This window comes from Macaca fascicularis, chromosome 19, assembly GCF_037993035.2.
Source record: "Macaca fascicularis isolate 582-1 chromosome 19, T2T-MFA8v1.1".
Taxonomy (NCBI): domain Eukaryota; kingdom Metazoa; phylum Chordata; class Mammalia; order Primates; family Cercopithecidae; genus Macaca; species Macaca fascicularis.
Genome location: NC_088393.1, coordinates 58,990,920 through 59,006,942, shown reverse-complemented (window position 1 = coordinate 59,006,942; position 16,023 = coordinate 58,990,920). Strand labels below are relative to the sequence as shown.

Genomic DNA, 16,023 nt, shown 5'->3' with positions numbered 1-16,023 from the left:
TGGGGAGGGGCATGGAGCAATGATCAAGACAGCAAAGGGGCTGGGTACAGTGGCTCACATCTGTAATCTCAGCACTTTGGGAGGCCGAGGCGGGTGGATCATCTGAGGTTAGGAGTTTGAGATCAGCCTGACCAACATGGTGAAACCCTGTCTCTATTAAAGGTACAAAAATTAGCCAGGCATGGTGGCACGTGCCTGTAATCCCAGCTACTTGGAAGGCTGAGGCAGGAGAATCACTTGAACCCAGGAGGCGGAGGTTGCAGTGAGCCAAGATCCTGCCACTGCACTCCAGCCTAGATGACAAGAGTGAAATTTCATCTTCAAAAAAAAAAAAAAAAAAAAGACAGCAAAGGACCTGGTCATGCCGATGGAGGGGAGGGGACTAAGCAAGGAGGGCATGATGGGAGACATTGTTCAGGAAGTGAAGTTACAGCACCCACTGGCTTATGAGTGTGGTGGGTGAAAAGGGTGACATTTGCAGGAAGTGCTGCATCCCAAATGGGGTAAATGGGGGAAGAGAGACGCCATGCATAAGACGAGGATCAAGGGGCAGAAAGTAGGGGAGGCATCGAGACAGAGCTCAAAGCCTCAGTTTTTTTGAGGACTTAGGTTTGGGGACCCGGGTCTCAAGGATATCAGATATCTGAGTCCTTAGACTCCTTGTGCCCCGGCATTTGAGTCTCCGGGGACTTCAAGGCCCTTGGGCCTTGTGGGGAGGGTGGAGGCCTCCAGATCCCTGTGTCTCTAGGGTGCAGACCGTAGTCTCCAGGTCTACTGGTTCTCTCAGGTGCTTTGGTGCCAGGGGTCTGCGTATTTAACGCCCTTAGTCTCAAGGGCCTGAGTCTCTGAGCGTCTGGGCTCCTGGGTTAGGTGAGAAAGATCTTTGGATCCTTCTGTTTAGATGTTTAGAGTCTGGGTCTCCAGCACACGCATCACCACCGCCCACGCGTGCGCGCGGAGTTCCGCTCCAATCCTCGAAGTCTGCTCTGCGGATGCGCCATCTGCGCCTTTCACACTAGCGACCAACCCCTGCAGTTTCACCTTCAATTCCCACCCGCAACCCCGCCTCAAAGGGCAGAAATCACAGGCCCTATAATCCCCTTAAAATCCTATAATAATCCCACAAAACCAGTTAATTAGAATACAACTACTTCGCCCATCCAGCAACCTGCTGGTGACAGCGCGCTGCCATGACAACAGTACACGCGGCTCCGCAGCTCCCTGCGCCCGCGCGCAGGAGGAGAAAGTAAACAGAGGGTAGTGTACTTTGGGAGCAGCTGAAAGAGCAATGCAAGTGTTTCTGGGAGTTGTAGGCCAAGCGGGATCCCGGAGCCGCAGGCGCATCCAGCGGCCCTGTCGCATGGGCTTCTGGGAGTTCCAGGCAAGAAAGCCCCAAGACCTCATGGGAGTGGTAGTCTCTGAGTCACTTCCGTGCCAGGCTTCCGCGTGTTGGGCAGTGTGGGCGTCCCAGCACTGAGTTCTGCCCGGGTGAGTACTTCCTCCTGCGGTGGGTCAGCATGTGGACCCCGGCTCTTTGTTGCGGTGCTGTGGGAGGGTTGGGGGTCTCTCCGAGCGTAAGACGCCTCTGATTTCCCAGGGCCTGTGTCCCTGAGGCCTTGTAGCCAGGATTCCCACTTTGGACGCTGCGGTCCGGCCTGTCTCTTACCGGGCCACCCCCTTCCCCAAGACAGGATAAGACCATCTGCTTGCCCCCGCCCCTATGTCCCTATATGCCTGTCCCCGCCCCCATGCCACACATTATCTGTCCTTTTGATAAGGCTGCAATCCAGAGGCATCCCTAGGGTCCGCGGCCGCTCTTCTGGGAGCATTTATTATTCCTTGATCCTACAGATATTTACTGAGCACCGACCCTGCGCAAGGCAGCGGGGGAGAGGGCACCAGACCAACCCTGTCCCTGCCTTGAAGAAGCAGAGAGGCAGACCTGTCACTAGTGGAGCTAGTCAGGATCAGGGCCCGTATGCAGCTGCATACGTGCAGTTCTGGGGGCCCTGGTGGAGGCGCTCGACTCAGTGACTGGGGTCCATAAAGTCTTTGAGGGAAGACGCTTAACATGCATGTCAAACCTGACGTGTCCAAATGGAATTACTGGTCTTCTCCCCTCACAAAATGGCCCCACCATCCCTCCAGTGCTCAGACCAGAACCTCAAAGTTACCTTTCATCACTTTCTCTCGTCATTGCTCCAGTCCCCAATCAGTCTTATACATGTCCTATGGGCTCCACCTTCAAAGTAGATCTGAAATTTCATTTCTTCCCACCTCTACTGCCACCACTCCTGTCTAGTGTGCTGACCTCCAGCCTTCTGTCCTTCTCCCTTACAACAGTCCTCACCACACAGCAGCCAAACGAATCCCACCTTTTTTTTTTAAATTTGAGACAAGGTCTCACTCTATCACCCAAGCTGGAGTGCAGTGGTGCACTCATGGCTCACTGCAGCCTTGACCTCCTGGGCTCAAGTGATCCTCCTACTTTGGCCTCCTGAGTAGCTGGGACTACAGGCCTGCACCACCAGGAGCAGCTAATTTGTTTATTGTTTTTAGAGATGGGGTCTCGCTATGTTGCCCAGTCTAGGAATCCTTTTAAAACATGTCAGATCGTACCTCTTCCCTCTTCAAAAACCTCCCATGGCTCCCATCTCCTCCTGAATAAACCTAAAATTCCACATCATGGCCTATTAGGCTCTGCTCACTTGTGCAGCCTTGTCCCCTGCAAGGGTCTCCCTTCCTCAGGACGTGGACCCCCAGGACTGGGTGACTGTAGATTTAGGGGATGAGGAGAGATTAGTCCAGGGTGACATTATGTCCTGTCCTGCAGATGTGCTGGATGAAAAGTGGTGGCTGCTCTCAGAAGAGAGGGAACAGATGGGCAAGAACAGGTTTCTGCCTTTTGAGGAAGGTTGTCTGGGCACTTAGGGTCTGAACATCTGAAAGGTGATGCAGCCATGTGGAGGACCAGCCAGAGGGACATCTGAATATCATGATTCATAGGCGCTCACAAGAATGGAAAGACATTGGGCACAGTGGCTCACACTTGTAATCTCAGCACTTTGGGAGGCTGAGTCAGGTGGCTCACTTGAGGCCAGGACTTCAAGACCAGCCTAGCCAACATGGTGAAACCCCATCTCTACTAAAAATACAAAAAAAAAAAAAAAAAAATTAGCCAGGCATGGTGGTGCACGCCTGTAGTCCCAGCTACTCGGGAGGCTGAAGCAGGAGAAACGCTTGACCCTGGGAGGCAGAGGTTGCAGTGAGCCGAGATTGTGTCACTGCACTCCAGCCTGGGTGACAGAACAAGACTCCATCTCAAAAAATAAAAATAAAAAATTTAAATCTCAAAAAGAATGGAAAGAGATGGGTGCTAGGCAGGACCTAAGGACATGAAGAGGCCTCCCCAAAAGAGAATTGAGCAGGAAATCCAGGAGCACAGAATGAATGAGTCAAAGTGGGGGGAGGAAAGATTCCAAGGGTTGCTGCTCAGCTGTGACAGATGTGCCTGATGGTCACTGCAGATGGGTCCTGAGGGCTGCTTCTTGGGCCCAGTGGCAGGGAAGAGTACTCAGGGCAGAGGGGAGAGCCAGTGCAAAAATCTGGAGAGGAGCATTCCTCAGGTGTCAGAGTAAACGCCATAAAGGCTGAAGGACAGGAGGTCAGAGAAACAAGGAGTCAGACGTGTAGGGCCTCATCGGCCATTAGCAGTTATTATACTAAACTGAGATGGGATCCAAAGGAGGATGCTGAGAAGATTCAGGGCACGATCCCACTGGCTGTTCTGTGAAGGAGTGTTTGTAGAGGAGGGGAGGCAGGAGTAGGAGACCTGTGAGGAGCCCCAGGCAACCGTCCAGGAGAGAGACAGACCAGACTAGGGTGCTGCCGTGGAGATGGTCGTAAGTGTTTGGCTGTTTTGAAGCTACATTCAAACAGGATTTGCTAAATTTCCTTTAGGTACCTGGAGTTTGAAAAGGTGTGGACTTAGCCTTGCAATTTGGTGCCACCCACTGGGAGCATGACAAGTGTAGTGAGAGGAAGAGCAGTCCAAGGTCCTGGACCCCAAAGCTTCTGGCCTGAGCAGCTGGAAGGATGGAGCTGCCCTGTACTGCAGGAGAAGCCCGTTAGGTTAGAGGAATCAGGAATTTGGGTTTTGAGATGCCTATTAGACATCTGAGCCGCACTGGTCTCTGTCCTCATAGAAGTTAGAGATGGTAAATATATAGTCACATAAAATAATTCCACCCATTGTGGTAAATCCTAGAAGCAGCGTGGCCTGCCCTGAATGGCAAGGAGGTGACTGCAGCAGTCCAGGCTGGAGGTGAGGGTGGCTTGGGGAGGGGAACTGAGCCTGGGGAGTTTTTATGGGTTCACCAGGCAGGCAGGACCAAGATTTGACTGAAGGGTTGGAGTCTTGGCTGGGTGGGGAAGGATGAGGTAGGAAAGATAACAGATGAAGGTCAAAGATGGGCCGATCCATGTCTTAATGAGGCCACAGAAGCTTGTGGGGGATTCTGATACCAGAGCAGAGTTGAGTTCAATCTTGGAGGCCCACACATTCTCTCACCCTCAAAACGGGTGCAGCCCCAGCTGGTCTCCCGAGAGGTGTGATCCAGGCTGCCTGTGTGTTCCCCGGAGGAGGTGATCACCCTGCCTTTCATAGGATGCAATCAGAACCCATTCCTGGAGAGCGTATCCCATCCTACAAAGCGAAATCAATTGGCCTTTCCTGTTTTCCACCTCCCCCTGAATACAGCTTCAGTCCCCTGGCCTCTCTCTGCCCTTACAGTTATAAACCCCTCACCTCCCAAGCGCTCTTAACAGCCCTGGTGGCCCAGGCCAATGATATCTACCTTGTCCTTCTGATCAGGGCTGTAACAAGGGTGGCCTCCCTGGAGGTTGTGACAAATGGTCCTTAATATACACCCTCATCCCTCTGGACAGGATACAACCTAATCCTGGGTATAACCTGCTCGTCGCTCCCTCTCTTTACCCATGAAGCCAGCTTAAGCTACTTCTCTTCGTGCATAATGGGCGCAATCCAAGAAGCCTTCCCTAAGGCAGTGGCTTCCTTACAGTAGGACCTGATTATAACCATTCTGTCCCCAGCGCTAGAAGAAGCTACCCCACTCCCGCACGCGTCTCCCTGGTCTATTCCGGGCAGAGGTGCAATCCAGCCAATCTCCCCGAAGGCAAGGACCCTGCAATCCGGAATCCACGTGTAACCCACCTCCTCTCTCTCCCTGTCTAGGAGAAGCCGACCCCTCCCGCAATGCCCGCCCCGCCGTGCGCCTCCTGCCATGCCTCACGCGCCGCCCTCCGCCGTCCGCGCTCGGGCCAAGCGCTGTGCGGTGCCTGCTTCTGCGCCGCCTTCGAGGCCGAGGTGCTGCACACGGTGCTCGCCGGCCGCCTGCTGCCGCCGGGCGCGGTGGTGGCGGTGGGCGCCTCGGGCGGCAAGGACTCCACCGTGCTGGCGCACGTGCTGCGTGCGCTGACGCCGCGCCTGGGCATCTCACTGCAGCTCGTGGCCGTCGACGAGGGCATCGGTGGCTACCGGGACGCGGCGCTGGCGGCCGTGCGGCGCCAGGCGGCGCGTTGGGAGCTGCCGCTCACGGTGGTGGCCTACGAAGACCTCTTCGGGGGCTGGACGATGGACGCCGTGGCCCGCAGCACAGCCGGCTCCGGCCGCAGCCGCTCCTGCTGCACCTTCTGTGGAGTGCTGCGGCGCCGAGCCCTGGAGGAAGGGGCGCGCCGCGTGGGAGCCACGCACATCGTGACAGGTGAGTACAGGCGTGGCGCAGAGCGGCACTCTCGGAGGCAGTGGGGAGCATGCACGGGCGAGGAGGCGGGGCCTGAAAGGGGACTCAGGCGCATGCTCCAGAAGCGGGCGAGGAGACCCTGGTGGCTTAACCCGAGGATCCCTGTAAGGAGATGCGGAAGTGCACATGCTCCAGTTTGGGGCTGGGGACCTTTGAAGGTTCAAGATGCTGGGGAGACAGAGGCGCCAGGCAGTGATCACAAAGGCTTTTGGGTCTTGGCCACCGTCTTGGTCTCCACAGATTGCCAAAGGGGTGGGAGGTGAAAGTCTCTGGAGATTAGATCTCTGGTTCTTTATTTATTTTTAAGTGTTTCTAACATGCTTGATCTCTAACGGCCCACCTTTCAGAATCCAGCTGTGTCTCTAAAAAGTATCTCCATCTCTCACTTCCTTTTCTTGGTTGGCCTTTCCTCTTTGATACTTTTTTTTTTTTTTTTGAGACAGTCTCGCTCCGACTCCCCAGCTGGAGTGTAGTGGAGCGATCTCACTACAAGCTCCGCCTCCCGGATTCACGCCATTCTCCTGGCTTAGCCTCCCCGTTAGCTGGAGCTACAGGCGTCCGCCACCATGCCCAGCTAATTTTTTGTATTTTTAGTAGAGATGGGGTTTCACCGTGTTAGCCAGGATGATCTCGATCTCCTGACCTTATGATCTACCTGCCTCGGCCTCCCAAACTTTTTATTCTGTCTCTTTCATCCATTCCTTCAACAAACAGATGCTAAGTTTCTGCGACATGCCGGATCCCAACTGTGGCCATACCAAAGTTCTTAACCACCCTGTACTTCTGTTCACCCCATCCCTAAAACAGGACTATGAATGGTACCCAGCTCATAAACTTGTTATGACAATTAGATGAGTCAGTAGAAGTATAATGTTATCTATATTATAGTTATGTTACATAACCTGTATGATATCATATAGATTACACATTTTATACATGCTATTATCATCATCGTTGTTGGGCTAGGGCTGAGAATACAGTTATGCACAAGTTTCTACCTTTGCATGGTTATCGGGTACAAGATTATAAACACTATACATGTTATTGACCATGCTTGGACATGTTATGGACTATGTGTACACACAGAGAATCCTATGGCATGGAAGGAGTGGGGTCAAGGAACTATTTTGAAATCTGAAGGCTCACAGTGAAGAGGTTAAGGGGGTAAGAATTGGGGAGAGGTTATTGGTCTGTGAAAAGCCAATCTGGGCTGCCCTAAGAAGTCCAGTGTGGCTGGAGCCCAGAAAGCAAGGGCAGGGGAGGCTGGAGAGGTGGAAGAGGTCAGGCCTTACCCTGTAGGCTGTGGTGGAACCAGTAAAAGTGACATGAAGAGAGCTTCACTTTGAAAAGCTCACCCATACCATGGTGAGGAACCTGGGTTGGAGAGGCAGGGACAAAGGCAAGGAGACCAGTCAGTGGGAAGCCAGCTGCGGTCATGGGGGTGAGAGATGATAGCTGGAGAGAATCAGCACACTCAAAGGATAGGAAGGCAAAAGTAGTTCCGAGTCTGTTGTCTGCCACCGTGCTAGGGTCACTGGCTCTGGGGAAGGCTTACTGAGCTTCATTCACTGGTGTGGCCCTTTCCTTACTGAGTAACTTTGGAGAAATCCCTAGATCTCTGTGATTGAAAATGGGAAGAATAATCCTTTCCATACAAGAACAGGCAGTGTATGGAAAGAATGAAACGCTTGAGCCGGGCACAGTGGCTCACACCTATAATCCCAGCACTTTGGGAGGCTGAGGCAGGTGGATCACAAGGTCAAGAGTTCGAGACCAGCCTGGCCAACATGGTGAAACCCCATCTCTACTAACACTACGAAATTTAGCCAAGCGTGGTGGCAGGTGCCTGTAATCCCAGCTACTTGGGAGGCTGAGGCAGGAGAATTGCTTGAACCCGGGAGGCGGAGGTTGCAGTGAGCTGAGATCGCACCACTGAGATCGCACTAGCCTGAGTGACAGAGCAAGAAAAAGAGAATGAGAGACTGTCTCGGGTTTTAAAGTTAATTTGATAGAATAATTGTACTTCTAAAAGTAATGAAGGCTTCCAGAAAAATCCCTAACTTGAAAGGTGATTTTTACCCTTTGTTTATGTACTCCATTTTCAAAGGCATAGTATAATAATTGTTGTAATAATTATTACAAAATCGGGAGCTCTTAGGTAGGTTTGTAATGACAAGGTGTGGAGCAAATCCAGTCTCCCCTAGTTAATGTGGTTTACAACTTTAAATCAATAAACATTTAACCAGATGTCGTTTGCAAACATGCCTGATCTCAAGGTCACAGGGCTTGGCAGGTCTTTGGAAGGTAACCATTACTACAAACACAATTAGAGCCAGGTTCTTGGGGGATTTTTACCATATAGACCAGGGCCTCTCAACTTCGGCCCTATTGATATTTGGGGCCAGATAATTTGTCGTTAGGGAGCTGTCCTCTGCGTTATAGGATTTTAGTAGCATCCCTGACCTCTACCGACTAGATGCTATTTAATAGTAGTGCCCCACCCCCAACCTGACAACCAGAAATGTCTCCAGCCATTGTCAAATGTCTCTGGAGGAGGGAAGGAGGGCAGAATCATCCTAGATTGAGAACCACTGATACAGACTCAAGTACAACTTGACAAGACACAGAACAAGTATAGCTTCAATTTCATGGTGACCATATTTCTCACTGTTATTTCTTTTTTTTTAATTTATTTTTATTTTTATTTTTTTTTCTCACTGTTATTTCTAAACAAAGATAACACAAAAACACTGCAGTTATTACAGGGGTGGTGGCTCATGCCAGTAATCCCAGCCACTTTGGGAGGCCGAGGCAGGTGGATCACTTGAGCTCAGGAGTTCAGACCAGCCTGGCCAACATATGGAGAAACTGCATCTATACAGAAATACAAAAATTAGCTGGGCATAGTGGCACACATCTGTGGTCCCAGCTACTCTGGAGGCTGAGGAGTGGGGATCACTTAAGCCCTAGAGATGCAGGTTGCAGTGAGCTGAGATCGTGCCACTGTACTCCAGCCTGGGCACTAAAGTGACACCCTGTCTCAAACACAGACACACACACAATAAAACAAAGTGAAAAAAAACATAAAAAACTACAGTCTGTGTTGTCAGAGGCTCTGTGTCAAGAATCATTTGTTTTCTCTGGCTGCTGTAACAAATTACTTCAAATTTCACAGCTTTAAACAACACAGATTTATTATCTTGCAGTTCCGGAAATCAGAAGTCTGGGAAGTCTCACCAGGCTAAAATCAAAATCTCAACAGTGCTGCATTTCTCCTGGAGGCTCTGGGGCAAGGGGGTCCATTTTCTTGCCTTTTCCAGCTTCCAGAGGCTGCCCACATTCCTGGCTGGCCCCTTCCTCTATTTTCTTTTCTTTTCTTTTTTTCTTTTGAGAAAGAGTCTTGCTCTGGAGCCCAGGCTGGAGTGCAGTGGCACGATCTCGGCTCGCTGCAACCTCCACCTCCCAGGTTCAAGAGATTCTCATGCCTCAGCCTCCTGAGTAGCTGGGGTTACAGGTGCCTGCCACTATACCCTGCTAATTTTTGTATTTTTAGTAGAGATGGGGGTTTTGCCATGTTGGCCAGGCTGGTCTTGAACTCCTGGCCTCAGGTGATTCTCCCTCAGCCTCTCAAAGTGCTGGGATTACAGGCATGAGCCACTGTGCCCGGCTCTTCCTCCATTTTCAAAGCCAAGGATGATAGGTTGAGTCTTACACCGTTTCCGTCACTCTAACCTTGCTTCTGCCCTCATACCCCCATATGCAGTAGGCGGGTGGCAAATGAGGTATCCCCAAGTTCCCCAGGGAGCTTGTGTATGTTCCCCTCTCGATTCCTGCTGTGTGCACCTCCGGCCACCACCTGGCTACACCACAGTGCCCAGGGGTCTCCATGGCCCAGTCTCCCTCTCCCAGTCTCTGGGTCCTGGCTGTCCTATGGTGCCCAGAGGGGCGCCATAGCTCAGGCTCCCCCTCCCTATCTCTCTCTGGGTCCTGGCTGCCCACTGTGTTCAAAGGTCTCCATGGTCCTATCTCTCCCTTTTCAGCCTCCCTCCTCCACTCTAAGGGTCTTTGTGATTCCCTTGAGCGCGCCTGGATAACGCACCAGACTGTCCCTGTTGTAAAGTCAGCTGATTAGCAGCCCCAGTTCAACTTGCAACCGTAATTCCCCTTTGCCCTGCAACCAAACATACTAACAGGTTCCCAGAATTAGGCCATGGACTCCCTAGGCGGTGGGGGAGAGCGCAGCCTGCCTACCCCAGCAGCGCTCTTGAGAATCTTGGTTAAGTGCCTTAAACGCCATTCTGATTTTTGTGTACAGTTTGAATTGCGGTTTTAACTGAGGCTGATAAGGTTATTAGCAGCATAATGCACTTTTACTTCCTATATGAAAGGGCAACTAGCATAAGGTCCACTATGCAGTAGGCGGGTGGTACATGAGGGCACCCCCATGTTGCGCCAGGGGAGCTTATGTTTCTCTTTGATTTTTTGTTGTGCCCACCTCCAGCCTGCACCTGGCTGCTTCACGGTTCCCGGGGGGGTCTCCATGCCTCGCTCTCCCCCTCCTCGTCTCTCTCTGGGTCCTGGTTGCCCACAGTGCCCCAGGGGTCTCCATGGCTCTCTCTCCCACTCCCTGTCTCTGGATCCTGGCTGTCGCACGTTGTTCGGGGGTCTGTCTCCATGGCTTGCTCTCCCTCTCGCCGTCTCTCTCTGGGTCCTGGCGGCCACACTGTGCCCTGGGTCTCCGTGGGTCTCTCCTCCCAGTCTCTCTCTGGGTCCTGGTGGACCCTTGGTTCCCCGGGGGGGGGGTCCCTGACCAGCAGCGCCCTCCACGCCCCACCTCACCCGCTCCCGTCTCTCCCCACCAGGTCACAACGCCGACGACATGGCGGAGACCGTGCTCATGAACTTCCTGCGGGGCGACGCGGGGCGGCTGGCCCGGGGCGGGGGCCTGGGCTCTCCGGGCGAGGGGGGCGCCCTGCCGCGCTGCCGCCCGCTGCAGTTCGCCTCGCAGAAGGAGGTGGTGCTGTACGCGCACTTCCGCCGCCTCGACTACTTCTCCGAGGAGTGCGTCTACGCGCCCGAGGCCTTCCGTGGTCACGCCCGGGACCTGCTCAAGCGCCTGGAGGCGGCGCGGCCGTCGGCGGTGCTGGACCTCGTGCACTCGGCCGAGCGCCTGGCGCTGGCCCCGGCCGCGCGGACCCCGCGCCCCGGCGCCTGCTCCCGCTGTGGGGCCCTGGCCAGTCGCGCGCTCTGCCAGGCCTGCGCACTACTGGACGGCCTGAACCGCGGCCGGCCCCGCCTGGCCATCGGCAAGGGCCGCCGGGGGCTGGACGAGGAGGCGATGCCGGGGACACCTGGGGATCCGGCCCGGGCCCCCACCTCCAAGGCCGTCCCCACCTTCTAGCGACTTCAGGCCTCCCGCCGGGATCTGACCCCCCCCCCCGGGTGGGGGCTGCCTGTAAATGACACTGTGAATAAACCTGTTACCTTACCGGGCCTTCCACGTGGGGTTGGGAAGGAGATGGCGGCCTGTTGACCTGAAACCCTGAAGAAGCTAGGACGCCAGACTTTGGGGTCTTAGGGCGGACGGCTCTCGAGTTGGGCTTCTGGCTCTGAGGGAGGAGGGGGCTGGGGGACCATCCTGCGTCTGAGAGAGGAGAGGGCCAGGACTAGGCCTAGAAGAAGTGGTGCTAGGGACCCCAGGCATCATCTGTGGTTGAGGAAGGAGGACCTGGGATCGTGGACTCCTGGGTCTCAGGGAGGAGGGGACTGAACACCTTGCGATTCCTGAGCGAGTGGAGGTTGGTTGGGGCCTCCTGCCCAGTGCCTCTGCTGGTTCTGGGTGCGCTCAGGAGGGTCTTGACCTGATGTTTCCTGTTTGCCCACAGTGGGGTAAGCAGAGTGACATGACTTGATGGACACACGCCATTCACAGCCCCCATCACGATGCCTCCCTTCCAGCGCTTCGTGTGCAGTGCACGCTGCACCTTCATTTCGTCTCCACCACGGCCTCACTGGCTATAGCCTGAAGTGGTAAATGGCCCTAAGACACCCAGTCGGAAGGGGTCACACCGAGGGCTCCCTCCAAAGCTCTCGAGGATTGAAGATCGTGGAATTGGCCCTCCCCCACCCCACCCCTCCCGAATCTTTCCTAGTATCTCTGTCACGGGTGAGGAGGGGCTGGATGGGTTCCCCAAACCTTGGACTCTGGAAGCAGGGTTGTGAGCCTGTCGGTGACTTAGCCTCTTTCATCTCCCATTTCTCCTCTGAAAATGGAGTCAGCCCCCTTGCCCCGCGCCCCCCCCCCATCTCCCCGCATCAAGGCACCATTGGGAGGAAGCGGAAGATCAGAGAAGTTGAGGTGCTCAATAAATGGTGACCACTTGGACTTGGTCGTTCGTGTTACTGTCTGCCCACCAGGGGGCGCTGGGCTTCAGGGTTGCTGTCCTGTAGGTATGGGGAGATTGTGAGAATCTCAAGCTTCCTAGGGAGATGGTGCTCTCAGTCCCACCTCCAGGACTTGTTGGGCTGGCTTCTTGTCAGAAATGCCCCTTCTTCCCATCGCTCTGCTCAGATCCTCCAGGGTCCTCCTGGAAGGCTTCTCAATTCTCTTCTCCCACCTCCCAACCCTGGGCTTGGTATTCTCCCAAACCCCTGCTTCTCAGTCCTGTCCTCACTGTGTGGCCACCCAGACTTGGGCTGGAGGGCAGGGATTCACTCAACACATGTGTATGAGCACCTCCTTTGCATCAGGCACTCCTCTGGGTTCTAGGAACACGGCAGTGAGCAGGAGACAAGTCCCTGCCCTCATGAAGTTCATTCTGGGGGAAATGGACAGTAAGCACATCAATATGTAATGTCAGATAGTGATGAATGCTACAAATAAAAAAAAATGATGAGAGACAGAAAGAGCTCGTAGCCATAGGGGTCAGGGAAGGAAGGGCCTTAGAGGACGTGACGTTATGCACAGACCTGCAGAAGCAAAAGAACGAAGCTTTGAGCCATTTGGGGGAAGAGCTTTCCTGGTGGAGGGAACTGCCAGTGCAAAAGCCCAGAGGTGGGAATCAGCTTGCAAGTGCAGGGAACAGCACGTCCACTGTGGCGGGAACAGAGTGGGTGAGGAGGAGAATAGCAAGAGATGAAATGAGCTGGTAAGCAGGGATGGGCCATGCATGGTCTTCTGTTGGCAAGAAAGACTAGTGTTTTAGGAGTGATGGCAGGTCTTTGGAGGGCTTTGGTTCCAGCAGTGTGTCTAATTTCCATTTCCTAAAAGTTACTCCAACTGCTGTGAGGAGAATGAGCTGTAGGGGGTGCAAGATGATCAAGATCAATTGCATAGGATGACGCTTGTGTGCCAGTCCTGGTGCCAAGTGTGCCTACCTTCCTCATTAGCTCAGTGACATGAGGAATGGGTTTTCAGCAACAATGTTTTTTTAACTGGTATGTAGAAGGAAAAAGTTTTTTTATTTTTTAATATTATTTTATTTTTCCATAAGTTATTGGGGTACAGGTGGTATTTGGTTGCATGAATAATTTCTTTAGTGGTGATTTGTGAGATCCTGGTGCACCAATCACCTGAGCAGTACACACTGCACCGTATTTTTTGTCTTTTATCCCTCGTCCCCCTCCCACTCTTCCCCCCAAATCCCCGAAGTCCACTGTATCATTCTTAAGCCTTTGCATCCTCATAGCTTAGTTCCCACATATCAGTGAGAACATAGGATGTTTGGTTTTCCATTCCTGAGTTACTTCACTTAGAATAATAGTCTCCAATCTCATCCTGGTCATTGCAAATGCTGTTAATTCATTCCTTTGTATGGCCGAGTAGTATTCCATCGTATATATATATATATATACCACAGTTTCTTTATCCACTCATTGATTGATGGGCATTTGGGTTGGTTCCTTCAGCACCAATTTTATGAAGGATGAACTTACAACCCAGAGAGGTGAAGTAAGTTGCCCGGGGCCACACTGCAGCAAATCAGCAAAGGAGCTGGGGCTCTGGACACTTTGGCTGGGCTGCCTGCTGGAAGCCAGGGGACCTAGGTTCCTATTGCTGATGTGCCAGGGATTTACCATGTGGCTTTGGCCAAGGGACCGCTTCCCTTCTGTTCGTCGGAGCTTCTCCCCCTGCATGGGGGGTTGGGCAGTGGGTTAGATTTCTTTTGTGGTTTAAGGCACTCTCCAATTGAAAATGCAAACCGTATGTATAATTTAAAATCTTCTCATAGCCGTATTTTTAGAGAAGGGACACAAGTGACATTTAAATAAATTTATTTGACCCACTTATACAAAAATTATAATTTTAATATATAATCAGTATGTTAAAACTTAAGTGAGTTTTGTTTTGTTTTGTTTTGTTTTGTTTGAGATGGAGTCTGGCTCTGTCGCCCAGGCTGGAGTGCAGTGGCCTAATCTTCGTGTAATCTCGGCAAGCTCCGCCTCCCGAGTTCACGCCGTTCTCCTCCCTCAGCCTCCTGAGCAGCTGGGACTATAGGCGTCCGCCACCACACCCGGTTAATTTTTTGTATTTTTAGTAGAGACGGGGTTTCACCGTGTTAGCCAGGATGGTCTCCATCTCCTGACCTTGTGATCCACCCGCCTCGGCCTCCCAAAGTGCTGGGATTACAGGCTTGAGCCACCATGCCCAGCCGCGAGATGTTTTATACATGTTTTTTCATATAGAGTGTTCGAAATTCAGTTTGTATATTACACTTCCAACCCATCTCAATCCAGACTCCCCACAGTTCAGCCGCCACATGGGACTCGTGGGCGCCCCACTGGACTGCGCAGGTTTGCAATGTGCTTCTTGGACCCAGACTGCCTGAGTTCAGAGTCAAGCTCTGCCGGGCGAACTGTGTGACCTTGAGCAGGTTCCTCGGCTCTACAGTGTGGGGAGGAATGGTACTTCTGCCCTGTGGTTATTGTTAATGAATACATACCAGTGCTTAGAAGAGCGCCTGGCATTTAGTGAGTGCTTGCCATCCCTCTTAGCCTGGGCTTGCAGCCTTGCTTATGGGTTACTCTGAAGAGCTGGGGTACTGGATGCGGTGGCTAACACCTGAAATCCCAGCACTTTGGGAGCTGAAGCAGGCAGATCACTTGAGGTCAGGAGTTCGAGGTGGAACCCTGCCTTTACTAAAAATACAAAAAAATACAAAAAATTAGCCAGGCGGGCTGGCGGATGCCTGTAATCCCAGTCACCCAGGAGGCTGAGGCTTGAGCCCTGGAGGCGGAGGTTGCAGTGAACCATGATCTGGAGATCTGGCCACTGCACTCCAGCCTGGGCGACAGAGCCAGGCTCCGTCTCAAAAAATAAAACAAAACAAAACAAAATAAAAATAGTCAGGCTCAGTGGCTCACTCCTGTAATCCCAGCACTTTGGGAGCCCCAGGCGGGAGAATCATAAGGTCAGGAGATTGAGACCATCCTGGCTAACATGCTGAAACCCCGTCTTTACTAAAAATACAAAAAATTAGCCGGTGTGGTGGTGGGCGCCTGTAGTCTCAGCTACTCCGGAGGCTGAGGGAGGAGAATGGCGTGAACCCGGGAGGTGGAGCTTGCAGTGAGCCGAGATGGCGCCACTGCACTCCAGCCTGGGCGACAGCAAGACTCCGTCTCTAAATAAATAAATAAATAGATAAATAAATAGATAAATGAAAATAAAAATGCTGGGGGAAGGTGTTCTTTTCGTCTCTGGCCACAAGAGGTCGCTGTGACCTCACCTGTGCAGCCGGTGGTCATTGACAGCAAAGCCAGGTCTCCCCTTCCCCTGCCCAGACTGGGAGCTCAGGTGTCTCCGGCCACCTGTCCGTTGGTCTCTGAGCCAGTCCTCAAGGGTGAGAGACAGGTTGGCAGAGATTTAAGGCCCCGTATAAACACCGGACACTCCTTGACCTCAAGACCCCTGTGTCATCCACTCAACAAATACTTTTTGAGCATGTGATTTGTGACAGCAGTGAACAGACCAAAATCATGCCCTGAAGGGAGAGACCAAAAAACACTCAGAAAAATAAGTCAAATATGTAGTATGTTAGATGGTGATAATGACTTCTATTTAAGTAGGAGGGACAGGGGAGGCTCCAAGGAGGAGATATTCAGGGAAAGGTGTAGGGTGAGGCAGAGAGCACGGGGGTGGGGGGTCTCGGGGGAAAGTGCTCCTGGCAGGAAACAGCAAGTGCAAACTCTGAGATTGAGGGAA

The 16,023-nt window shown here is 52.7% G+C and overlaps 1 protein-coding gene across 1 annotated transcript; it reads left to right on the top strand.

Annotated features, from left to right (window-relative positions):
• Positions 1–1,420: 1,420 nt before the first annotated feature.
• CTU1 (cytosolic thiouridylase subunit 1) lies at positions 1,421–12,207 on the top strand. The gene is made up of 3 exons (XM_005590079.5): positions 1,421–1,488; positions 5,255–5,783; positions 10,685–12,207. The coding sequence occupies exons 2-3, from the start codon at positions 5,276–5,278 to the stop codon at positions 11,221–11,223; spliced, it is 1,047 nt and encodes a 348-aa protein (XP_005590136.1). The 5' UTR covers positions 1,421–1,488; positions 5,255–5,275; the 3' UTR covers positions 11,224–12,207.
• The last annotated feature ends 3,816 nt before the right edge of the window (positions 12,208–16,023 follow it).